At 44.5% G+C, this 27,495-nt stretch overlaps 1 protein-coding gene across 2 annotated transcripts in view; it reads right to left on the reverse strand.

Moving 5' to 3' along the window:
- Nucleotides 1-22,037: 22,037 nt before the first annotated feature.
- The window catches only part of ZNF654 (zinc finger protein 654), a 76,980-nt gene continuing 71,522 nt past the window's right edge, over nt 22,038-27,495 (reverse strand). For both annotated transcript variants that reach the window (XM_063956302.1, XM_063956303.1), the window contains one exon: nt 22,038-22,305. In XM_063956302.1, the coding sequence (XP_063812372.1) occupies nt 22,295-22,305 (11 nt within the window). In that variant the 3' untranslated portion in view covers nt 22,038-22,294. The remainder of the gene's footprint in view (nt 22,306-27,495) is intronic.

The raw sequence follows: 27,495 nt of genomic DNA on the forward strand, positions 1-27,495 counted from the left end.
AAGGACCATGGGGAATAGACAGGCTCCACAGGAGACATGGGCACTATAAAGAAACTTTAGAATGGGTGTGCACTGGCTCCTCCCTCTATGCCCCTCCTCCAGACCTCAGTTAGAGAAACTGTGCCCAGAGGAGACGGACAGTACGAGGAAAGATTTTGTTTATCCAAGGGCAAGATTCATACCAGCCCACACCGTATAACCTGGAATATACGAACCAGTCAACAGTATGAAACAGAACAGCATCAGTCAAAGACTGAACAAACCTGTAACATAACCCTTATGCAAGCAATAACTATATACAAGTCTTGCAGAAGTAGTCCGCACTTGGGACGGGCACCCAGCATCCTCTACGGACTAGGAGAAAAAGATTTACCAGTAGGTTTAAAATCTTATTTTCTCTTACGTCCTGGAGGATGCTGGGGACTCCGTAAGGACCATGGGGATTAGACCAAAGCTCCAAAACGGGCGGGAGTGTGCGGATGAGACTGCAGCACCGATTGAGCAAACATGAGGTCCTCATCAGCCAGGGTATCAAACTTGAAGAATTTAACAAAAGTGTTTGAACCCGATCAAGTCGCCGCTCGGCCAAGCTGTAATGCCGAGACGCCTCGGGCAGCTGCCCAAGAAGAGCCCACCTTCCTAGTGGAATGGGCCTTTACCGAATTAGGTAACCGCAATCCAGCCGTAGAATGAGCCTGCTGAATCGTGTTACAGATCCAGCGAGCAATAGTCTGCTTAGAAGCAGGAGCACCAACCTTGTTGACTGCATACAGGACAAACAGAGCCTCTGTTTTCCTAACCCTAGCCATTCTGGCTACATAAATTTTCAAAGCCCTGACCACATCAAGGGACTCTGAATCCACCAGGTCCCTTGTAGCCACAGACACCACAATAGGTTGGTACATATGAAAAGAGGAAACCACCTTAGGCAAAAATTGAGGACGAGTCCGCAACTCAGCTCTATCCTCATGGAAAACCAGATAGGGGCTTTTGTGAGACAAAGCCGCCAACTCAGACACTCGCCTTGCAGATGCCAAGGCCAACAACATAACCACTTTCCAAGTGATATACTTTAATTCCACGGTTTGAAGAGGCTCAAACTAGTGAGACTTAAGGAACTGTAACACCACGTTAAGGTCCCATGGTGCCACTGGAGGCACAAAAGGAGGCTGGATATGCAGCACTCCCTTCACAAAAGTCTGGACTTCTGGGAGAGAAGCCAATTCCATCTGAAAGAAAATGGACAGGGCCGAAATCTGTACCTTAATGGAGCCTAATTTTAGGCCCAAATTCACTCCAGTCTGTAGAAAGTGGAGAAAACGGCCCAGATGGAATTCTTGGTCTCACACCAAGACACATACTTCCTCCAGATACGGTGATGTTTCGCTGTCACCTCCTTCCTAGCCTTTATCAGAGTAGGAATGACCTCATCCAGAATGCCCTTTCCAGCTAGGATCCGGCGTTCAACTGCCATGCTGTCAAACGCAGCCGCAGTAAGTCTTGGAACAGACAGGGCCCCTGTTGCAACAGGTCCTCTCTGAGAGGAAGAGGCCACGGATCTTCTGTGAGCATTTCCTGCAGATCCGGATACCAGGCCCTTCGAGGCCAATCTGGAACAATGAGAATTGTCTGTACTCCTTTTCGTCTGATGATTCTCAATATTTTTGAGATGAGAGGAAGAGGAGGGAACACATATACCGACTGAAACACCCACGGTGTCACCAGGGCGTCCACAGCTACCGCCTGAGGGTCCCTTGACCTTGCACAATACCTCGGAAGCTTCTTGTTGAGGCGTGACGCCATCATGTCTATTTGAGGCAGTCCCCACTGACTTGCAATCTCTGTAAAGACTTCCTGATGAAGTCCCCACTCTCCTGGATGGAGATCGTGTCTGCTCAGGAAGTCTGCTTCCCAGTTGTCCACTCCCGGAATAAAGACTGCTGTCAGAGCGCTTACATGATTTCTCTATCGTCCTAGTGGATGCTGGGGTTCCTGAAAGGACCATGGGGAATAGCGGCTCCGCAGGAGACAGGGCACAAAAAGTAAAGCTTTAGGATCAGGTGGTGTGCACTGGCTCCTCCCCCTATGACCCTCCTCCAAGCCTCAGTTAGATTTTTGTGCCCGGCCGAGAAGGGTGCAATCTAGGTGGCTCTCCTAAAGAGCTGCTTAGAAAAGTTTAGCTTAGGTTTTTTATTTTACAGTGAGTCCTGCTGGCAACAGGATCACTGCAACGAGGGACTTAGGGGAGAAGAAGTGAACTCACCTGCGTGCAGGATGGATTGGCTTCTTGGCTACTGGACATTAGCTCCAGAGGGACGATCACAGGTACAGCCTGGATGGTCACCGGAGCCTCGCCGCCGGCCCCCTTGCAGATGCTGAAACGAGAAGAGGTCCAGAATCGGCGGCAGAAGACTCCTCAGTCTTCTTAAGGTAGCGCACAGCACTGCAGCTGTGCGCCATTTTCCTCTCAGCACACTTCACACGGCAGTCACTGAGGGTGCAGGGCGCTGGGAGGGGGGCGCCCTGGGAGGCAAATGAAAACCTTTTTTGGCTAAAAATACCTCACATATAGCCTCCGGGGGCTATATGGAGATATTTAACCCCTGCCAGAATCCGTTAAGAGCGGGAGACGAGGCCGCCGAAAAAGGGGCGGGGCCTATCTCCTCAGCACACAGCGCCATTTTCCCTCACAGAAAGGCTGGAGGGAAGGCTCCCAGGCTCTCCCCTGCACTGCACTACAGAAACAGGGTTAAAACAGAGAGGGGGGGCACTAATTTGGCGTTAGAAATATATAAAAAAGATGCTATAAGGGAAAACACTTATATAAGGTTGTCCCTATATAATTATAGCGTTTTTGGTGTGTGCTGGCAAACTCTCCCTCTGTCTCTCCAAAGGGCTAGTGGGTCCTGTCCTCTATCAGAGCATTCCCTGTGTGTGTGCTGTGTGTCGGTACGTGTGTGTCGACATGTATGAGGACGATGTTGGTGAGGAGGCGGAGCAATTGCCTGTAATGGTGATGTCACTCTCTAGGGAGTCGACACCGGAATGGATGGCTTATTTAGGGAATTACGTGATAATGTCAACACGCGCCAAGGTCGGTTGACGACATGAGACGGCCGACAAACAATTAGTACCGGTCCAGACGTCTCAAAAACACCGTCAGGGGTTTTAAAACGCCCGTTTACTTTAGTCGGTCGACACAGACACAGACAGGGACACTGAATCCAGTGTCGACGGTGAATAAACAAACGTATTCCTTATTAGGGCCACACGTTAAGGGCAATGAAGGAGGTGTTACATATTTCTGATACTACAAGTACCACAAAAGAGGGTATTATGTGGGATGTGAAAAAACTACCGTAGTTTTTCCTGAATCAGATAAATTAAATGAAGTGTGTGATGATGCGTGGGTTCCCCCCGATAGAAAATATGGGCGGTATACCCTTTCCCGCCAGAAGTTAGGGCGCGTTGGGAAACACCCCTTAGGGCGGATAAGGCGCTCACACGCTTATCAGAACAAGTGGCGGTACCGTCTATAGATAGGGCCGTCCTCAAGGAGCCAGCTGACAGGAGGCTGGAAAAATATCATCAAAAGTATATACACACATACTGGTGTTATACTGCGACCAGCGATCGCCTCAGCCTGGATGTGCAGAGCTGGGGTGGCTTGGTCGGATTCCCTGACTAAAAATATTGATACCCTTGACAGGGACAGTATTTTATTGACTATAGAGCATTTAAAGGATGTATTTCTATATATGCGAGATGCACAGAGGGATATTTGCACTCTGGCATCAAGAGTAAGTGCGATGTCCATATCTGCCAGAAGATGTTTATGGACACGACAGTGGTCAGGTGATGCAGATTCCAAACGGCACAAAGGTGTATTGCCGTATAAAGGAAGAGGAGTTATTTGGGGGCGGTCCATCGGACCTGGTGGCCACGGCAACTGCTGGAAAATCCACCGTTTTTACCCTAAGTCACATCTCTGCAGAAAAAGACACCGTCTTTTCAGCTTCAGTCCTTTCGTCCCTATAAGAGTCATATCTGCCCAGGGATAGAGGAAAGGGAAGAAGACTGCAGCAGGCAGCCCATTCCCAGGAACAGAAGCGTTCCACCGCTTCTGACAAGCTCTCAGCATGACGCTGAGACCGTACAGGACCCCTGGATCCTACAAGTAGTATCCCAGGGGTACAGTTTGGAATGTCGAGACGTTTCCCCTGCGCAGGCTCCTGAAGTCTGCTTTACCAAGGTCTCCCTCCGACAAGGAGGCAGTATGGGAAAAAATTCACGAGCTGTATTCCCAGCAGGTGATAATTAAATTACCCCTCCTACAACAAGAAAAGGGGGTATTATTCCACACTATATTGTGGTACTGAAGCCAGAAGGCTAGGTGAGACCTATTCTAAATCTAAAAAAATTTGAACACTTACAAAGGTTCAAATCAAGATGGAGTCACTCAGAGCAGTGATAACGAACCGGGAAGAAGGGGACTATCTGGTGTCCCGAGACATCAGGGATGCTTACCTCCATGTCCCAAATTTGCCCTTATCACTAAGGGTACCTCAGGTTCGTGGTACAGAACTGTCACTATCAGTTTCAGACGCTGCCGTTTGGATTGTCTACGGCACCCCGGGTCTTTACCAAGGTAATGGCCGAAATGATGGTTCTTCTTCGAAGAAAAGGCGTCTTAATTATCCCTTACTTGTACGATCTCCTGATAAGGGCAAAGTCCAGGGAACAGTTGGAGGTCGGAGTAGCACTATCTCGGATACTGTTACAACAGCAGGGGTGGATTCTAAATATTCCAAAATCGCAGCTGATCCCGACAACAAGTCTCCTGTGCTTAGGGATGATTCTGGACACAGTCCAGAAAAAGGTGTTTCTCCCGGAAGAGAAAGCCAGGGAGTTATCCGAGCTAGTCAGGAACCTCCTAAAATCAGTGCATCATTGCACAAGGGCCATGGTAAAAAAATGGTGACTTCCTTCGAAGCAATTCCAGTCGGCAGATTTCATGCAAGAACTTTTCAGTGGGATCTGCTGGACAAATGGTCCGGATCGCATCTTCAGATGCATCAGCGGATAACCCTATATCCAAGGACAAGGGTGTCTCTCCTGTGGTGGTTACAGAGTGCTCATCTTCTAGAGGGCCGCAGATTCGGCATTCAGTTTTGGATGTTGGTGACCACGGAGGCCAGCCAGAGAGGCTGGGGAGCAGTCACACAAGGAAAAAATTTCCAGGGAGTGTGATCAAGTCTGGAGATTTTTCTCCACATAAATATAGCTAAGGGTAAATTTATAATGCTCTAAGCTTAGCAAGACCTCTGCTTCAAGGTCAGCCGGTATTGATCCAGTGGGATAAAACATCACGGCAGTCGCCCACGTAAATAGACAGGGCGGCACAAGAAGCAGGAGGGCAGTGGCAAAAACTGCAAGGACTTTTCGCTGGGCGGAAAATCATGTGATAGCACTGTCAGCAGTGTTTCATTCCGGGAATGGAAACTGGGAAGCAGACTTCCTCAGTAGGCACGACCTCCACCCGGCAGAGTGGGAACTTCATGGGGAAGTTTTCCACATAATTGTAAACCGTTGGGAATTACCAAAGGTGGACATGATGGCGTCCCGTCTGAACAAAAAACGGGACAGGTATTGCGCCAGGTTAAGAGACCCTCAGGCAATAGCTGTGGACGTTCTGGTAACACCGTGGGTGTACCAGTCGGTGTATGTGTTCCATCCTCTGCTTTTCATACCTAAGGTACTGAGAATTATAAGACGTAGAGGAGTAAGAACTATACTCATGGCTCCGGATTGGCCAAGAAGGACTTGGTACCCGGAACTTCAAGAGATGCTCACAGAGGACTTATGGCCTCTGCCGCTAAGAAGGGACTTGTTTCAGCAAGTACCATGTCTGTTCCAAGACTTACCGCAGCTGCGTTTGACGGCATGGCGGTGGAACGCCGGATCCTAAGGGAAAAGGCATTCAGGAAGAGGTCATTCCTACGCTGGTCAAAGCCAGAAAGGAGGTGACCGCACAACATTATCACCACATGTGGCGAAAATATGTTGCGTGGTGTGAGGCCAGGAAGGCCCCACGAAGAAATTTCAACTCGGTCGATTCCTGCATTTCCTGCAAACAGGAGTGTCTATGGGCCTCAAATTGGGGTCCATTAAGGTTCAAATTTCGGCCCTGTCGATTTTTCTTCCAGAAAGAATTGGCTTCAGTTCCTGAAGTCCAGAAGTTTGTCAAGGGAGTATTGCATATACAACCCCCTTTTGTGCCTCCAGTGGCACTGTGGGATCTCAACGTAGTTCTGGGATTCCTCAAAACACATTGGTTTAAAACCAGTCAAATCTGTGGATTTGAAGCATCTCACATGAAAAGTGAACATGCTCTTGGACCTGGCCAGGACCAGGCGAGTGTCAAATTGGTGGTTTTTTTCTCAAAAAAGCCCATATCTGTTTGTCCATTCGGACAGGGCAGAGCTGCGGACTCGTCCCCAGTTCTCTCCCTAAGGTGGTGTCAGTGTTTCACCTGAACCAGCTTATTGTGGTGTCTTGCGCCTACTAGGGACTTGGAGGACTCCAAGTTGCTAGATATGGTCAAGGCCCTGAAAATATAGGTTCCAGGACGGCTGGAGTCAGGAAAACTGACTTGCTGTTATCCTGTATGCACCCAACAAACTGGGTGCTCTTGCTTTTAAGCAGACTTTTGCTAGTTGGATGTGTAATACAATTCAGCTTGCACATTCTGTGGCAGGCCTGCCACAGCCAAAATATGTAAATGCCCATATCACAAGGAAGGTGGGCTCATCTTGGGCGGCTGCCCGAGGGGTCTCGGCTTTACAACTTTGCCGAGCGGCTATTTAGTCAGGGGCAAACACGTTTGTAAAATCCTACAAATTTGATACCCTGGCTAAGGAGGACCTGGAGTTCTCTCATTCGGTGCTGCAGAGTCATCCGCACTCTCCCGCCCGTTTGGGAGCTTTGGTATAATCCCCATGGTCCTTTCAGGAACCCCAGCATCCACTAGGACGATAGAGAAAATAAGAATTTACTTACCGATAATTCTATTTCTCGGAGTCCGTAGTGGATGCTGGGCGCCCATCCCAAGTGCGGATTATCTGCATTACTTGTACATAGTTACAAAAATCGGGTTATTATTGTTGTGAGCCATCTTTTCAGAGGCTCCGCTGTTATCATACTGTTAACTGGGTTCAGATCACAGGTTGTACAGTGTGATTGGTGTGGCTGGTATGAGTCTTACCCGGGATTCATAAATCCTTCCTTATTGTGTACGCTCGTCCGGGCACAGTACCTAACTGAGGCTTGGAGGAGGGTCATAGGGGGAGGAGCCAGTGCACACCACCTGATCCTAAAGCTTTACTTTTTGTGCCCTGTCTCCTGCGGAGCCGCTATTCCCCATGGTCCTTTCAGGAACCCCAGCATCCACTACGGACTCCGAGAAATAGAATTATCGGTAAGTAAATTCTTATTTTTCCGCCCAGCGAAGTATTCTGGTGGCTTCTGCTATTGCCACTCTGCTCTTTGTTCCACCTTGGCGGTTTACATGAGCCACTGCTGTGACGTTGTCTGACTGAATCAGAACCGGTAGGTCGCGAAGAACATTCTCCGCTTGACGCAGGCCGTTGTATATGGCCCTCAATTCCAGTACGTTGATGTGTAGACAAGCCTCCTGACTTGACCACAGTCCCTGGAAGTTTCTTCCCTGTGTGACTGCTCCCCATCCTCGGAGGTTCGCGTCTGTGGTCACCAGAACCCAGTCTTGAATGCCGAACTTGCGACCCTCTAGAAGGTGAGCACTCTGCAGCCACCACAAGAGAGATACCCTGGCCCTGGGGGACAGGCTGATCATCTGATGAATATATAGATGTGACGCAGACCACTTGTCCAGAAGGTCCCACTGAAAGGTCCTCACATGGAACCTGCCGTAGGGAATGGCCTCGTAAGACGCCACCATCTTTCCCAGAACTCGAGTGCATTGATGGACCGACACCCTTTTTGGCTTTAACAGGTCCCTGACCAAGCTCTGGAGTTCCTGGGCCTTTTCCAACGGGAGAAAAACCCTTTTTTGTTCCGTGTCCAGAATCATGCCTAAGAAAGGCAATCGGGTCGTTGGAACCAACTGCGACTTTGGTAGATTGAGAATCCAGCCGTGCTGCTGCAACACCCTCAGGGAGAGTGATACGCTGTTCAGCAACTGTTCTCTCGATCTCGCTTTTATCAGGAGATCGTCCAAGTACGGGATAATTGTGACTCCCTGCTTGCGCAGGAGCACCATCATTTCCGCCATTACCTTGGTGAAAATCCTCGGGGCCGTGGAAAGCCCAAAAGGCAACGTCTGAAATTGGTAATGACAATCCTGTACAGCAAATCTCAGGAACGCCTGATGAGGATATATGGGGAGATGAAGGTATGCCTCTTTTATGTCCAGGGACACCATATAATTTCCCCCCTCCAGGCTGGCGATGACCGCTCTGAGCGATTCCATCTTGAATTTGAACATTTTCAAGTATAGGTTTAAGGATTTTAAATTCAGAATGGGTCTGACCGAACTGGTTTCGGGACCACAAACAGGGTTGAGTAGTACCCCGTCCCCGGTTGAAGCAGGGGAACTTAGACCACCACTTTTGAAGACAAAGTTTTTGAATTGCATTTAAAACTTCCTCCCTCTTTGGAGAAGCAGCTGGTAGGGCCGATTTGAAAAACCGGCGAGGAGGCACCTCTTCAAATTCCAGCTTGTAACCCTGGGAAACAATGTCTATTGCCCAGGGATCCACCTGTGATTGAACCCAGATGTGGCTGAAAAGTCGAAGACGTGCCCCCACTGGGGCGGACTCCCTATGTGGAGCCCCAGCGTCATGCGGTGGATTTTGTAGAAGCCGGGGAGGACTTCTGCTCCTGGGAACTAGCTGTAGTTGGCAAAAAAGGAAGATCCCCGTACTCTTTTGGATTTATGCGACCGAAAGGACTGCATCTGATAATGTGGCGTTTTCTTTGGCTGTGAGGAAACATAAGGTAAAAAAGTGGATTTACCTGCAGTAGCTGTGGAAACCAGGTCCGTGAGACCTTCCCCAAATAAGTCCTCACCCTTGTAAGGCAAAACCTCCATATGCCTCTTTGAGTCGGCATCACCCGTCCATTGGCGGGTCCACAGGGCTCGCCTAGCAGAAATCGCCATGGCGTTGGCTCTGGAATCCAGTAGGCCAACGTCTCTCTGAGCATCTCTCATATATAGGACAGCATCCTTAATATGACCCAAGGTCAATAAAATGGTATCCTTATCCAATGTATCAATTTCAGCAGACAAGGTATCTGTCCACGCTGCTACAGCGCTACAAACCCAAGCTGACGCTATCGCCGGTCTGAGTAATGTACCAGTATGTGTGTATATCGACTTCAAAGTAGTCTCCTGCCTGCGATCAGCAGGATCCTTGAGGGTTGCGGTATCTTGAGACGGCAGCGCCACCTTTTTGGATAAGCGCGTCAACGCTTTGTCCACCCTGGGGGAGGATTCCCACCGTATCCTGTCCTTTGCCGGGAAAGGATACGCCATAAGAATCCTTTTGGGAATCAGCAGTTTCTTGTCTGAAGTTTCCCAAGCCCTTTCAAACAACTCATTTAGCTCATGTGAAGGGGGGAAAGTAACCTCAGGTTTCTTTTCTTTAAACATGTGGACCCTCGTGTCAGGGACAGAGGGGTCATCTGTGATATGCAACACATCTTTTATTGCAATAATCATTGACTCCCTGTACTTTCCCTGGACTCCGCTTTGTCCAATCTTTTGTGTAATAAATTCACATTTGCATTTAAAACATTCCACATGTCCACCCAATCAGGTGTCGGCGTTGCCGACGGAGACACCCCACTCATTTGCTCCACCTCCTCCCTAGAAGAGCCTTCCGCTTCAGACATGCCGACACACACGTACCGACACCCCACACACTCAGGGAAATCTCTAATCTGGAGACAGGTCCCCAACAAGGCCCTTTGGGGGGAGAGAGTATGCCAGCACACACCCAGCGCCAATGACCCTGGAAACACAATTCCTATATATATATATATATATATATATATATATATATATATAGCGCGCTTTTTCTCTAACGTCCTAGTGGATGCTGGGGACTCCGTAAGGACCATGGGGAATAGACGGGCTCCGCAGGAGACAGGGCACTTTAAGAAAGAATTTGGATACTGGTGTGCTCTGGCTCCTCCCTCTATGTCCCTCCTCCAGACCTCAGTTTGAATCTGTGCCCGGACGAGCTGGGTGCTACTTAGTGAGCTCTCCTGAGCTTACTATAAGAAAGTATTTTGTTAGGTTTTTTTTTTTCCAGAGAGATCTGCTGGCAACAGACTCTCTGCAGCGTGGGACTGAGGGGAGAGAAGCAGCCCTACTCACTGAAGATAGGTCTGCTTCTTAGGCTATTGGACACCATTAGCTCCAGAGGGATCGTACACAGGATCTCACCCTGTCGTCCGATCCCGGATCCGTGCCGCCATCCCCCTCGCAGAGCCGGAAGACAGAAGCCGGTGACAGAAGCAAGAAGACTTCAAAAGCGGCGGCAGAAGACTCCAGTCTTCAAACTGAGGTAGCGCACAGCACTGCAGCTGTGCGCCATTGCTCCCACATTAAACCCACACACTCCGGTCACTGTAGGGTGCAGGGCGCAGGGGGGGCTCCCTGGGCAGCAATTAGGAACCTCTTGGCAAAAAGCAGCATATATACAGTTGGGCACTGTATATATGCATGAAGCCCGCCGCTGAGGGGGCGGGGGCTTCTTCCTCAGCACTCACCAGCGCCATTTTCTCTCCACAGCTCCGCTGAGAGGAAGCTCCCCAGGCTCTCCCCTGCAGAAACACGATAGAAGAGGGTAAAAAGAGAGGGGGGGGGGGGGGGCACATAAAATTAGGCGCAAAAAGCTTATATACAGCAGCTACTGGGTTAACACTAAGTTACTGTGTGATTCCTGGGACATACAGCGCTGGGGTGTGTGCTGGCATACTCTCTCTCTGTCTCTCCAAAGGGCCTTGTGGGGGAACGGTCTTCAAAAAAGAGCATCCCCTGTATGTGTGTGGTGTCTGTACGCTTGTGTCGACATGTTTGACGAGGAAGGCTATGTGGAAGCAGAACGGGAGCAAATGAATGTGGGGTCGCAGCCGACACCTGAGTGGATGGATATGTGGGAGGTTTTAAAGGACAATGTTTACTCCTTGCATAAAAGGTTGGATAAAGTTGAAACCTTAGGACAGTCGGGGTCACAGCCCATGCCTGATACTATGTTGCAGAGGCCGTCAGGGTCTCAGAAGCGCCCACTATCCCAAATTGTTGACACAGATACAGACATGGATTCTGATTCCAGTGTCGATTATGATGATGCAAAGTAACAGCCTAAATTGGCAAAAGCCATCCGTTATATGATTATAGCAATGAAGGAAGTGTTGCACATCACAGAGGAAACCCCAGTCCCTGACAAGAGGGTTCATATGTATGGGGGGAAAAAGGCAGGAGGTGACCTTTCCCCCTTCACATGAGCTAAATGAGTTATGTGAAAAGGCTTGGGAATCTCCAGATAAAAAACTGCAGATTTCCAAACGGATGCTTATGGCGTATCCTTTCCCGCCAACGGACAGGTTACGCTGGGAATGCTCCCCTAGGGTGGACAAAGCTCTAACACGCTTATCCAAGAGGGTAGCCCTGCCGTCACAGGATACGGCCACCCTAAAAGATGCTGCGGATAGAAAGCAAGAGGGTACCCTGAAGTCCATTTACACACATTCAGGTACCTTACTAAGGCCGGCAATTGCGTCGGCCTGGGTGTGTAGTGCTGTAGCAGCATGGACGGATTCCTTATCTGAGGATCTGGATACCTTAGACAAGGATACTATATTAATGACCCTGGGGCATATAAAAGACGCTGTCCTGTATATGAGAGATGCTCAAAGAGACATTAGCCTACTGGGCTCTAGAATAAATGCAATGTCGATTTCTGCCAGAAGGGTCCTGTGGACTCGGCAATGGACAGGCGATGGACAGGCGATGCAGACTCAAAAAGGCACATGGAGGTTTTACCTTACAAGGGTGAGGAATTGTTTGGGGAGGGTCTCTCGGACCTGGTCTCCACAGCTAATGCTGGAAAGTCAAATTTTTTGCCATATGTTCCCTCACAACCTAAGAAAGCACCGTATTACCAAATGCAGTCCTTTCGTTCACAAAGAGGCAAGAAAGTCCGAGGTGCGTCCTTTCTTGCCAGAGGCAAGGGTAGAGGAAAGAAGCTGCACAACACAGCTAGTTCCCAGGAACAGAAGTCCTCCCCGGCTTCCACTAAATCCACCGCATGACGCTGGGGCTCCACAGGCGGAGCTAGGCCCGGTGGGGGCGCGTCTCCGAAATTTCAGCCACAAGTGGGTTCACTCCCTGGTGCATCCCTGGGCAATAGAGATTGTGTCTCAGGGATACAAGCTGGAATTCGAGGAGATGCCCCCTCACCGATACCTCAAATCGGCCCTGCCAGCTTCCCCCTTAGAGAGGGAAATAGCTGCAATTCACAAATTGTATCTTCAGCAGGTGGTGGTCAAGGTTCCCCTCCTTCAACAAGGAAAGGGTTATTATTCGACCTTGTTTGTGGTACCGAAACCGGACGGTTCGGTCAGACCCATATTGAATTTAAAATCCCTGAACATATACCTGAAAAGGTTCAAGTTCAAGATGGAATCGCTCAGAGCGGTCATCGCAAGCCTGGAAGGGGGAGATTTTATGGTGTCTCTGGACATAAAGGATGCATACCTTCATGTCCCCATTTATCCACCTCATCAGGCGTACCTCATATTTGTGGTACAGGATTGTCATTACCAATTCCAGACGTTGCCGTTTGGTCTCTCCACGGTACCAAGAATATTTACCAAGGTAATGGCAGAAATGATGGTGCTCCTGCGAAAGCAGGGGGTCACAATTATCCCATACTTGGACGATCTCCTCATAACGGCGAGGTCCAGAGAGCAGTTGCTGATCAGCGTAACACACTCTCGGGAAGTGTTACAACAGTACGGCTGGATTCTAAATATTCCAAAGTCGCAGCTGATTCCTACGACGCGTCTGCCCTTCCTGGGCATGATTCTGGACACAGACCAGAAGAAGGTTTTTCTCCCGACGGAGAAGGCGCAGGAACTCATGACACTGGTCAGAGACCTCTTAAAACCAAAACAGGTGTCGGTGCATCACTGCACACGAGTCCTGGGAAAGATGGTGGCATCGTACGAGGCCATTCCCTTCGGCAGGTTCCATGCGAGGACCTTTCAATGGGATCTGTTGGACAAGTGGTCCGGATCACATCTACAGATGCATCGGCTGATCACCCTATCCCCCAGGGCCAGGGTGTCTCTTCTGTGGTGGCTGCAGAGTGCTCACCTTCTCGAGGGCCGCAGATTCGGCATTCAGGACTGGGCCCTGGTGACCACGGATGCAAGCCTCCGAGGGTGGGGGGCAGTCACACAGGGAAGAAATTTCCAAGGTCTGTGGTCAAGTCAGGAGACTTGACTTCACACCAATATCCTGGAACTAAGGGCCATATACAACGCCCTAAGTCAAGCGGAGACCCTGCTTCGCGACAAATCGGTGCTGATTCAGTCAGACAACATCACCGCAGTGGTTCATGTAAACCGCCAAGGCGGCACAAGGAGCAGGGTGGCGATGGCGGAAGCTACCAGAATTCTTCGCTGGGCGGAGAATCACGTAAGAGCACCGTCAGCAGTGTTCATTCCGGGAGTGGACAACTGGGAAGCAGACTTCCTCAGCAGGCACAACCTCCACCCGGGAGAGTGGGGACTTCATCAAGAAGTCTTCGCGCAGATTGCAAGTCGGTGGGAACTGCCACAGGTGGACATGATGGCATCCCGCCTCAACAAAAAGCTACAGAGGTATTGCGCCAGGTCAAGAAACCCTCAGGCGATAACTGCAGACGCACTAGTGACACCGTGGGTGTTCCAGTTGGTTTATGTATTTCCTCCTCTTCCTCTCATACCCAAGGTGCTGAGAATCATAAGAAAAAGAGGAGTGAGAACAATACTCATTGTTCCGGATTGGCCAAGAAGGACTTGGTATCCAGAGTTGCAAGAAATGCTCATAGAGGACCCATGGCCTCTGCCTCTAAGACAGGACCTGTTGCAACAGGGACACTGTCTGTTCCAAGACTTACCGCGGCTGCGTTTGACGGCATGGCGGTTGAACGCCGGATCCTAGCAGAAAAAGGCATTCCGGATGAGGTTATTCCTACGCTGATGAAGGCTAGGAAGGACGTGACGGCTAAACATTATCACCGTATATGGCGAAAATATGTTGCTTGGTGTGAGGCCAGGAATGCCCCTACGGAGGAATTACAGCTGGGACGTTGCCTTCACTTCCTACAGTCGGTAGTGACTTTGGGCCTAAAATTGGGTTCCATTAAGGTCCAGATTTCGTCCCTATCCATTTTCTTTCAAAAAGAACTGGCTTCTCTTCCTGAAGTCCAGACGTTTGTAAAGGGAGTGCTGCATATTCAGCCTCCTTTTGTGCCTCCAGTGGCACCTTGGGATCTTAACGTGGTGTTGAGTTTCCTGAAGTCACACTGGTTTGAGCCTCTCAAAACCGTGGAATTAAAATTTCTCACCTGGAAGGTGGTCATGCTATTAGCCTTGGCTTCAGCTAGGCGTGTGTCAGAATTAGCGGCTTTGTCACATAAAAGCCCCTATCTGGTTTTCCATATGGACAGGGCAGAATTGCGGACCCGTCCGCAATTTCTGCCAAAAGTGGTGTCATCTTTTCATATGAACCAACCTATTGTGGTGCCTGTGGCTTCTCGTGACTTGGAGGATTCCGAGTCACTAGATGTGGTCAGGGCTTTGAAGGTTTATGTAGCCAGAACGGCTAGAGTCAGGAAGACTGAGTCGTTGTTTATCCTGTATGCACCCAACAAGCTGGGTGCTCCTGCTTCAAAGCAAACTATTGCTCGCTGGATCTGTAACACGATTCAGCAGGCTCATTCTACGGCTGGATTGCCGTTTCCAAAATCAGTAAAAGCCCACTCCACAAGGAAGGTGGGCTCTTCTTGAGCGGCTGCCCGAGGGGTCTCGGCATTACAGCTTTGCCGAGCGGCTACTTGGTCAGGTTCAAACACTTTTGCAAAGTTCTATAAGTTTGATACCCTGGCTGAGGAGGACCTTGTGTTTGCTCATTCGGTGCTGCAGAGTCATCCGCACTCTCCCGCCCGTTTGGGAGCTTTGGTATAATCCCCATGGTCCTTATGGAGTACCCAGGTATCCACTAGGACGTTAGAGAAAATAAGATTTTACTTAAATAGTAGTCCGTAGTGGATGCTGGGCGCCCCGTCCCTAGTGCGGACTTCTTCTGCAATACTTGTATATAGTTATTGCTTAAATAAGGGTTATGTTTGGTTGCATCAGGGTTGATCTGATGCTCCGTTGTTGTTCATACTGTTAACTGGGTAAGTTTATCACCAGTTATACGGTGTGATTGGTGTGACTGGTATGAGTCTTGCCCTGGATTCCAAAATCCTTTCCTTGTACTGTCAGCTCTTCCGGGCACAGTTTCTCTAACCAAGGTCTGGAGGAGGGACATAGAGGGAGGAGCCAGAGCACACCAGTATCCAAATTCTTTCTCAAAGTGCCCTGTCTCCTGCGGAGCCCGTCTATTCCCCATGGTCCTTACGGAGTCCCCAGCATCCACTACGGACTACGAGAAATAGATTTACCGGTAAGTAAAATCTTATTTTTTTTTTATATACTGACTGCGCCAAAATTATGTGCCCACCCGCCCCCCCCCCCCCCCCCTTTAAAGCCCTCTGTCAGTGTTCAGCAGGGGAGAGTCCGGGGAGCAAGCTTCTCAGCGGCGTGTTGTGGAGAAAATGGCGCTGGTTAGTGCTGTGGGATCAAGCTCTGCCCCCTCAGCGGCAGGCTTCGGTGCCGCTCAAAATAAAAAAAATAAAAACCTGGCGGGGGATTGTATATAATAATGCCACAGCTTAATATACAATTATTTATGCCAGCCAAGAGGATTATTGCTGCCCAGGGCGCCCCCCCTGCACCCATCCGTGCCTGTATCGTGTGTGTGTGTGTGTGTGTGTGTGTGTGTGTGTGTGTGTGTGTGAGCAATGGCTGCGCGTTGCCTCAGTGAAGATCCGAAGTCTTCTGCCGCCTGTTTAGTCTTCTTTCTTCGTATACTCACCCGGCTTCTATCTTCCGGCTCTGCAAGGAGGACGGGGCCGCGGCTCTGGGACGAACGGCTAGGGTGAGACTTGTGTTCCGATCCCTCTGGAGCTAATGGTGTCCAGTAGCCTAAGAAGCAGAGCCTATCACTGAAGTATGTCTGCTTCTCTCTCCTCAGTCCCACGATGCAGGGAGCCTGTTGCCAGCAGGATTCCCTTAAAATAAAAAACCTAACAAAATTCTTTTTTACAGAGAAGCTCAGGAGAGCTCCCCTGAAAGCACCCAGTCTCCTCTGAGCACAGGATCTAACTGAGGTCTGGAGGAGGGGCATAGAGGGAGGAGCCGGTGCACACCCATTCTAAAGTTTCTTTATAGTGCCCATGTCTCCTGCGGAGCCCGTCTATTCCCCATGGTCCTTACGGAGTCCCCAGCATCCTCTAGGACGTAAGAGAAACCTTATATCAGCCTCATACGCTGAAACGAATTATCAAATACTACACCGCTCTACATACTCTAATACTACATCACCCCAAAACTACGATTTCAAATGGGTTTATCAACGGACTCCAAATATTTTAAATGTGAAATGGTAGACGCGGGTATATATCACTGTCTGTGGAGTTGTCCAGAGGTCTCCAAATTCTGGAGTAATTCAATCTTTCATCAAAGAGAAATTAGGTATAAATATTGCTATATCCCCTGAGTGGGCTTTATGGGACATTTATTCGCCAACCCACACCCCCAGAATTCCACTAGGGCAACATAGCTTACTAGCTAAAATAGCTGCAGCGGGTAAAAAAATCTATCCTTTCACAATGGATATCCACGGACACTCTGTCTTTGACTTTGTAACTGACTCGCTTATCGTATCTCTTCCATATGGAATGGTTGGAGATGGCAATAAATAGAGAAGAGAGGGTAGAGGGATTATTTGATATCTGGCTCCCATATGTCAAAATGTTACCTGACTCCATAAAGGATTCCCTTAGACGGGCAGTAATACTCACCACATGGTACAATCTTGAGGTGCTCACCCTAGGTCATCCACCTTTTTGAATCTTAAAAAAGCATATATCCGTATGTGTATATTTCTCCTGTTTTCTCTAGTTGAGTCTTTTTCTGATGTGTATTGATTGATGGTTCTTTTGCTCCGTATACCCTTACGTGCTGTATACTTTGATGCAACATTGTCAATTACTTATAAGCAGTTTCTTTTTTGACTAATTATATGTTTATATTGTGCAATTGTCCAATAAAGTGCTTTAGAAAAAAAAAAGGAATTGTGGATCCATTAAATCAGAAATGGTATAAAAATCAGCAGGTATGGATTATGCCTATTTATAATGGACCAAAATTATTTCATATTTGTACTAATGGATATTAAATATAGTGGCACACAAATACAAATCAGATATTTGCCAAACATTGAATCACACTACTTTATCAAGCAAAAATTATTTTTATTGAACAAATGTCTAATACAAAAGTCTTTCAGGAAATCACTTAATGACTGAATGCATTTCAATGGCTCATTCTTTATTGAAATTCTGATTTAAAAACAAAAATATATATTATAAGTATAATAATAATAATAATAATAATAACAACAACAACAACAATAATAATAGCACACGTTCGTTCAGATATTGGACACATTGAAAAAGTGCATTTGTCCACCCAAAAAATATTTATACAAACTTAAAAATTAACATTAGACTATTCAGTTTTTAGGTTGTATGATATAAAATCATGGTAAAAAGCAAATTACAAAAATGAAAAAACTGGTAACTGCTCTACCAGTAAGAATTTCTATTGCACTTAATATCAAATAATTACCATCAACAGTTCTACAAAAATGTAGATAACTAGAAAGGTCCACAAATAAGGACAGAAGTCATAGCAAAGTATGAATGATGTCTAAACAAGGTAATACCAGTTTTTGTAGATCAATACTTCAAACAGAGTGTATGCCTTGAGGAGTGAGTTAAATTGCAAGCGGTAGAAGGCTGTGATCATTGGGAGCCAAGTGTATGTGCACACCTGCTTCTAAAAAGTTACTACGCATTTGCTGGAAGTTATTCAATGACTTAAACTTTTATGTATATATTTGCAAATGTTACAGTTTCAGATCCAGACAGTGAAAATGTGCATTTTAATATCCCCAAAGTAAAATGTAACTGCTTTCTAAATTTCAGTTTAAGAGGTGTAAATATCAAAGTAAAAACAAAAATAAAATCCTTTTTCCAGAGGTTATCACAGGCAACCCTCAAGGCATCACAACTGTCCAGGTTTTAGGTATATCTATGGTTCAGCACAGATGGTTAAAACAATTGACCGAGGGGCTAATTAAAGTCACCTGTGGCCAAGCATGGATAAACCTGGACCATTGGGGTGCCTTGAGGACCACGTTTGAGAACCTGTGTCTTATACACACACACACACACCTCCTTAATACACATTTTTCATACAATGTAATCAAAGATTGAATTATTAAAAGATTGCATTTTAATAATTCAATTCAAATGTCAAGGCAAGTGTAAAAATGAAAATATCAAAGAGTAAAAGATTTTATGATCAACCTTATACCACTAAAAAATGAAAAATGTTAATGGCCACAGACAAGAATTTTGAGATCTTCTTGAGTTCTGGAAAATGTTCATTTGTTACTATTCAACGAGTGACACCGAAAATATTAAATAAAAGTAACATGAAATTATTCCAGTTATCAAACTTAAGTTTTCATTTTCCATATGCTTCGTCTCACTGACCCAAGGGTCTCCATTAACTCTAATTCACTTTGTGAAGATCCAATGAACAGGACAGAAGTCATACAAGCTTCAGCATATTCTCAGACACCCAGCTGAGACAGGAAAAAGAAAAAGGTTGAGGAAGACGGACGAGTAATAATGGTAAAAAAAATAAAAAAAGGGATCACTGAAATCTTACCACTTTTTAAAACTTTGCAACCAAAAAGTTATATTTTGATTTCAATCACAAATCTAACCCTTATCGACGTAAATGGCTAATATCTGCAAAGATGACTTGCAGTGTGGGCCGACCCTAAAGCGCATACATGAGAAATTGCTTTTTCTAATAACCATTTCCTGACTTACAGTATGACTGGCAAAACTTCCAATACTAAGCCCTTGACATTACATTTGAGAAATAGTATGATTTATACAAAGGATTTTATTTACCACCATCCTACATACTTAAGTGTAACAGCAATACAAATGTGTTCCATCCAGGGAAACTTACATCTTTGCATTTACCTACAGAGGTTGCAGCTGCCATATTGCTTGTAATTTCGAGTTTCTAGACATGGCAGAAGAACGTCGCAAAGTGTTATGTAAAGTCAAACATTGCTAGTACCATAAGATGACTTGGCTAGAAGAGGTATACAATAGAGTATTCAGCATAAAATAAGTATAACAGATCTGTGTCCTCAAATGTACAACAAATTAATGCCATCAGCTTCCTAAAGTTTTATGCGGCGTAATTTGGCGTTTATGTTTTGAGAACATAACTATACAAATAGAAAATGTAACACGCTATTAAACAGAAAAGCTTTGGGAAGTTTTACATTACTGATACTTTTTCTTCCACGTCAGATATGTATAAAACGCAATTTCCACCAGTGAACTTCTAGAGAAAACGCCCACGCATTTCACATCACAGAGGAGAAAATAATTCCTTAACTGATGAACAGTTTTGTTCTCCTAACCTAAATCGGTCTGTGCTTATGTAACAAGTTTGCCTTCTTTATACCAAAAGATGGTCATGAAACTACTGAATGATCAGAATTTAGGATTGAGATCACCGTCCGTCCCAGGGATCATCCACATTAGCACTGCAGTTCTTTACGATCACTTATGCATTTCATGCATTATCCCTTATTGTGCATAGATGCAAGTCTGGACAGTATTCAACTGTTTTCCCATCAGAGAATGTATATCAAGGCATGTTACCCAATGGTTGCCAAGCACAGACAAGCTTTTACGTACAGCAGAGGTTAATGCCTTAGGGAATAGCGCAATGACTATTGTATTCATGAACATGTATTTTACCTTGTAGTCTAACAATTTTTGTCAGACATCTTGGATGATACATTAATAGGAATTAATCCAAAAAATAAGAATTTTTGCTACTTTTGTGGGTAACATTAAAAACCATATAGGTGTGTAGGGTTTCCTCTTTGATTATGAGCAGACAAGGGATGATCCAGCAAGTTTACCTGATCAACGTTTTAGTTATAGCTTCTGATTACTTATACTCCAATTGGCTCAAAGTTATTTCTTCATTTAAAAATGCTGCACCCACACATTACATGCTTGTACCTAGGTGCTCTTCGAGAAAAGCCCATAGGTGTTTGTTAACTTTCTTTAGAATCAGTTTCACATGAATGTAGTCATTTAGGAGCATCTTATATAAAACGAAGATTACATCAATAAAAAAACACACAAAAAAACAACCAATATGACATAACATAATAAAAACTTGGACATTTTGGCTTGGTGAATTATTACTATAGCTAATCTGGATAGTAAACTTTTTAAAACTTGTGCAGTTACAGTAGGAATCACAGGACTTCCGGGTCCGAAAGAAAGTGGAAGCACAAGTTAACTTTTTGTTTTATATGGAGTTATTGCTTAAAGCCACTCATTTAATAGACTTTCTAAACAATATAAACACATTGAATGTCATGTGAAAAGCGTTTTCGATCATCTGTATATGACAAGATGCTCAATGACCATTAATTTTGAAATTATAGTCATCGAGCATCCTCTTGATCCTTTGAACCACAATTGCAACATTACAGAAGTGGTTGTAATCCATTATGTCAGGCATCTACAAAACATATTGCTAAATGCTGGAAACAAGTATTTCACTAATATATATATATATATATATATATATATATATATATATATATATATATATATATATATACATACATACATACATACATACATACATATACACACACGCATATTTACACATATACATACATACATACATACACACACATGAACAGCAAGAACGTATGGCAGAACTATGGTTTACCTATTATTTTGTATGGATTTTTGGGATGTTTGCAACATTCTCTACAGGATAAAGAAAAAAATGGATGGTCATCTCCTAATACATATGATACTGTACATACAGTTTCTACTAAATTATAAAAAAAAAAAAAAGTACAAGGCAACAATAGAGACAAAGTATAAATAATATTAACAAGAAAAGCTAAACCATGGGTTGTGAAGTAATTCCCTCTGAAATATTTAAGCACCCTAAAGGGTATATTCATATTTAAAGCTGCAAAATTATTCCACTTGATAGGACTTAAACTATTTCTTGAATAAAATGTTGAAGTAATAGCTTGCTGTTGTCATTCTATTTTGACTTTTAAAGATAATCACCTTCCTTATATTGTGTTTCTGGTATTGACCTATGTACCCGATCCCACTGCCACCAAATACACACACACTGAAGAATGGAAAATGGATTGATATGCTCCAGCAGTAACAGACCTGGTCTAACACATTTATAAAATAACAGTTCCCACAACATAAGTTGCCTCATGCCGCAAGGATATCACTAGTTCCTAATAATTATTGACTTAGCCAAAAAAGCTGCCTCTTGAAGATGATTGGTCCATATTAAAGATATCCATCTTCAGAGCCTTTCAACTTAGCCCAACTTCTTGTATGTTAGCATTAAAAAATAAAAAAATCAGTTGCAGGAGAACCCAGATCTCAGTTTAACACAATAAACTAGTTATTGTATTGCCTGGTTGAATGACTCTCAACATAGGCAGCTGTGATAAATATAAAATATTTTATTTAGTTCAATCTTCAAGGCAGTACACACTTCAAAATTACATGGCACAATTTTTTGTTGTTGCTAAAATGTGAAAAGTGAACATTTTTTTTCTGGACTTGAAATATACACACCTAGCACTCTACAAATATTCTTAGTAAAAATGTGAAAGCTGGTTAAGTCCCATTGTTTAAGGCCAAATTTATAAAAACAAAACAAAAAAAACGATGTTTGTTTTATCTTCTTGTGCAAGCGTTCACCAGGCACCTGTGAAAACAATGGAGTATATTAATGTTTAATACAGCAAGCCAATTAAATACCATCTCCCTTACATAGTTTAGTTCTAAAAAATAAAAAAAAAAAGTGTTTATATAAAAACCTCACAGAATATTTTACTTGACGGACTGCACACCTTACGGGTAATGACACAAGGAAACCCTCACACATTCTTGCTCACGAGGTGCAAGCAAATATTAGCAAGGTTTTCCTACCAGATAAACAGAGTTGTATTAACGTGTGAGATTCTAACGCAGTGGTTCCCAAACTCGGTCCTCAAGGACCTCCAACACTTCACGTTTTCCATATCGCCTAACAGAGGGCCTTATTCAGGTTTCTTACCAAACCAATAAGTTAGCAATTGGGAAAACCATGTTGCACTGCATATGGGGCAGTTATAACATGTGCAGAGAGATTAGATTTGGGTGGGGTGTGTTCAAACTGAAATCTAAATTGCAGTGTAGAAATAAAGCAGTCACTATTTATCCTGCACAGAAACAAAATAACCAACCCAAATCGAAGTCTCTCTGCATGTTACATCTGCCCCACCCCAGAATCACAAGTGAAATAATTAGCTCCACCTGTGGATCTTTTAAAATGTGTCAGTGAGTAATGAATGCACCTGTACACGTGCTAAGTGACCTGGAAAACAAGAACTGTTGGGTGTCCTTGAGGACAGAGTTTAGGAACGGAACCTCATCAATAATTGATTCTCCCCCTAGGTGTTGTAGGAAGAGAGAACTATAGGTCACCGGAAATAAAATATTCATCCAAACTACACTAGTTTGAACTTAACTTGTTGATACTTTAGTCATTACTAAGAGTAAAACAAAATGTAGAGGCATATCAGCAGGTGTATCACAGAATCAAGAAGGGTTGGGAACTGCAGTTCTTTCAACGTTATTAGTGTTTAAAAGAAAGTCATACACAGGAGACTTCTACCCCAACCAAAGGGTTCCCAAGCGCCAGATCACGAGACTCAGAATTTCCTCAGAGCCCTAGCAAACTGTATGCTTCCGTAATAAATGCATGGGTCAAGCGTAAACATTACTGACACTCAAAACATGGTGTCACCTGCCTTGTTCAGCTGGTTTCCCAGAAGGCGATGCCTCAAACCTTGGGCAGAGATAAAGTACCAGCCAATCAGCTTCTATCTGACCTTTTTCAAACACAACCTGTAATAATACGGTTAGAAGCGGATTGGTTAGTATTTTCTCTCTCTCCAAGGTTTGGTCTCCACCCAATGTGGAGCAATAAGAACACTACAGGTTTGTGGAGTCAAGGATAATTGCTTGTAAACCTCTGCAGGTTCACGGACCTATTACATAAACTCTGCTAGAGTGGGGAGAGATGGGAGTAGGGGGGAAATTATATTTGCATTGGCAAATAGCTAAGCCCAATGGATTTAAAAATTCTAATGTCAGAGAGAAATAGCGTCTATAAAAGGCAGATAAACTCTTAACTACTTTAGCACAACACTGGACTTAAATATTAATCACTTGATGGATTCCAGATTCTGTTTTTCAACCCACACATACAAGACTACATGATAAAGCTTAGGGATAAAGGTTATACCAAAGACTGTTAAGTTACTATGTAACTTTATTACAAAACAACTTCTGCAATATACATTAACCTTGGTAAGGCACTGGTTCTTAGACAGTGGTGTCAAAATGAGAACACAGAGGGAAACAGGAACGGACACTGGTAACCTACTAAGAAGTTCAAAATAGCTTATTTATGTGTGTCTGTACTACTATCTTCAACCTTTTCACATTAAAAAATATATTAACATTAGCTTTTAGATCTTACATGCAGACTATGAAACAAAAATAGGAAAAACTATACAAGTCAGACACAAGATCATTAAAACAACAAAACTGTAAATCGTTAAATACTGCATCCACATTTTAAGTTATTTAACTGGGAATGTATTATTTACAGTGATGCTTCATGTTTGCTTCCTCTATTATGTTAAGGGGTCAACAACAGAGTACCACTCACCAACCCACAACAACACTCCAAGATATTAACTAATCTATAGCACTGAAATGAGGGGGGGAATAAATAAATTCTAAAACACACATGCTGTAATGCGGCATTTATTCATAACAAAGAAAACAAGTCAAAATTAACAATTCAATGTTAAATGTAAACAACTAAATAAACCTAAGCGTCTTAAAGTATTTGTGTGTCAGTTCCCATTCTAAAACATCTGTATGCCATAGTATGTATACCACTGCTTGCACAGGTCAGCGCCATAGCAGACACCTCTTGCTTGGTCCCTCCCTCAAGGGTCACAAACGTGTGCCAGTCTAACGCATGGGACTTAGGCCCTCATTCTGAGTTGATTGCTCGCTAGCTGCTTTTAGCCGCCCTCTGGGAGTGTATCTTAGCTTAGCAAAAGTGCGAACGAAAGGTTAGCAGAACTGCTCGGAAAAATTTTCATGCTGTTTCTGAGTAGCTCCAAACCTACTCCTTCCTTGCAATCACTGCAGACAATTTAGTTCCTGCTTTAATGTCACATACACGCCCTGCGTTCGGCCAACCACTCCCCCGTTTCCACAGGCACGCCTGCGTTTTTTAGCACACTCCCAGAAAACGCTCAGTTACCACCCAGAAACACCCACTTCCTGTCAATCACTCAACGATCAGCAGAGCGACTGAAAAGCGTTGCTTGACCTTGTGTAAAACTGCACAGTTTTGTGTGAAAGTACTTTGCGCGTGCGTACTGCGGCCTATACACATGCGCAGAAATGCCAAATTTTAGCCTGATCGCTACGCTGCGAACGGCAGCTAGCGATCAACTCGGAATGACCCCCTTAGCGATCAACTCGGAATGACCCCCTTAGATCTGTCCTTTCACATTCAACACCAGACCATAAGACAGACATTCACTTGTGACAAATGCATTAGAGACAGGGCAACAACTACTGCGCTTGCTGGTATCAAGTAAGTGATATTCTACAGAAGGAAATAAATGGTTGTTACTGGGATGGGCCTGGTAACAATCACGTATAATATATATAGTTAATATCTGAAACAAGGTTGGCTTTTTTAAAAATTATGCTTTGACTGCTGGCACGGCACTGAGACTTCTTATAAAAGCCTACTATACTAAAAAACTATTGTTATACAAAATGTTTAAAGTCAGTGTGACATGCTCCGTGCTAATTCTTAACTTCTGCTTGTGTGTTTTTCTGAAAAGTGCTCTTGCATTTTTCATTTTGTATTCAGATTTATTTAATTATAACAACTAATAAGTAGGACTAATGTTTAACATTAACTTGTTTTTATTTTCAATTTCATCCATCCCTGAGTGTACTTTGTATGTATTAATATGTTAGTCCCTTTACAAATATTCAGATGTAATAGGAATAATAAGTTATAAAAAAAATGGTTTTATTGAAAGAAGTAAAATAAATCAAAGCCTAACAACATTATTAATGTTAGAAAGCATTAAAAACATGACTGAACAAGGTTTCTAATACAGGATTCAATTTTATTTTTTTATTAAATCATACATTTTTCTTTTTTTAAACTAATTCCAACCCTGATCTGAAAGTATATTTAAAACACTATTTTCAACTTGGAATGTGGTTCTTCTTTAAAAGTTGGAGTAGAACCCAATCAGTCTCAAATGGATTCTTAACAATAGTTCTCAAACATTCCCAAAAGAATTAAGAATGTCTTTTTAAATATACGTTTATTTGATAGGGCCAAATATGTATTCAACTTGTTTCCATAGAAGGAGGTCCTCAAAAAAAATGACCTAGTTATCAGCCTTATAATAAAAAACGCAACAGATTTATTACAGAAATATAGTAATTGTTGGAATATTGCCAGTTTATAAAATGGAAGAAAAAAACCTTTGCTTTAGTCAGTGCATACAATTCAGACTGAATAAACCTGACACTAGCAACTGCTAGATCAGTATGTGGTGTCTGCCAAACAGGGGTTTCCCATTTAATCCTTACACTCCCCACCTTAAAAAATGGAAGATACATATTTTTTTGTTAGTTTCATGATAATGATTCATGGAAGCTTCAGCCCTGTTCTTCCGTTATAGTCTGTACAATGAAATTAGTGGATTTTTGTTACTTCCTTTTCTCTGAATCAGGCTGGGGGACATTGGACCATGGGGTTGCAGGTTGGGATTGCTGGAGCTGGCACTTAAACTGTAGCTTTAAATTCTAAGCTTCCCCCCCTTGCAACCCCATCATGCCAGTACTACTTTAAAAGAGCCTGGTAAGGAGTAGCAGGAACCAGTGAAACTGTTTAAAACAATACAACAAAACCATAAGGAAAAGATTGACAAGAAACCCCAGCCTGATTCAGAAAAAAAGTCTTCAATGGTAAGAATCAAAACTAGCCTTTTTCCTCTTTCATCATGGCTGGGGGACACTGCACCATGGGACGTTCAACAGCCGCTTCCAGATGAGGGGAAGCTCAGGCTGCCAGATCAGAAAACTGTAAGCCCAAAGTGGCATCGCAGGAGGCAAAAACATGAAGCCAGTAGAAACAAGCGCAAACATGTGGACAGAGGACCAGGTAATGTAGCTGCACAGCAGATCTGTTTCACCAAAGCCCTGCCCAGGAGGTCGCCACTGCACCAGTAGAATGTGCCGACACCCCGGATGCCCCGCACTAGAAAAGGCCCAAGTGATGATGCGCGGATCTAACGTGCAATGGTCTGCTTTGTAGCCAGCCAACCACCTGTGTCTTAAAGAACAGATCTTGGTCCGGGAAAGTCGCTGATAGAGGAAACACTGGATAGAATTTACTTGGTTTAAGAGAAAAGCCAAAACATCCTTCAGCTGGAATGTAGGAACTGTACAGAGAACTGCTCTATTTTCATGAAATATGAGAAGTAACAACCTACAAGATAAAGCCACCAACTCGGAAGCACACAGAGCTGAGGCAATGGCCATAAGGAAGACCAGCTTCCAAGTAACGAACCAAAGGTCTGCCAAATACAAAGGCTCGAAAGGAGACTGATTGAGTGACAAGAGAACCAGATTAAGATCCCACAGAGCTACGGACAGACGAAATGGTGGTGAACATACAACACACACTGTAAAAAAGGTTTGAACCTTAGCAAGAAAAGACAGAAGCCGCTGGCCAAAATTTGTACTTTCAAAGAACAAAACTTTAAACTGACCTCCAAAACCCCCCTGAAGG

This window comes from Pseudophryne corroboree, chromosome 2, assembly GCF_028390025.1.
Source record: "Pseudophryne corroboree isolate aPseCor3 chromosome 2, aPseCor3.hap2, whole genome shotgun sequence".
NCBI lineage: Eukaryota > Metazoa > Chordata > Amphibia > Anura > Myobatrachidae > Pseudophryne > Pseudophryne corroboree.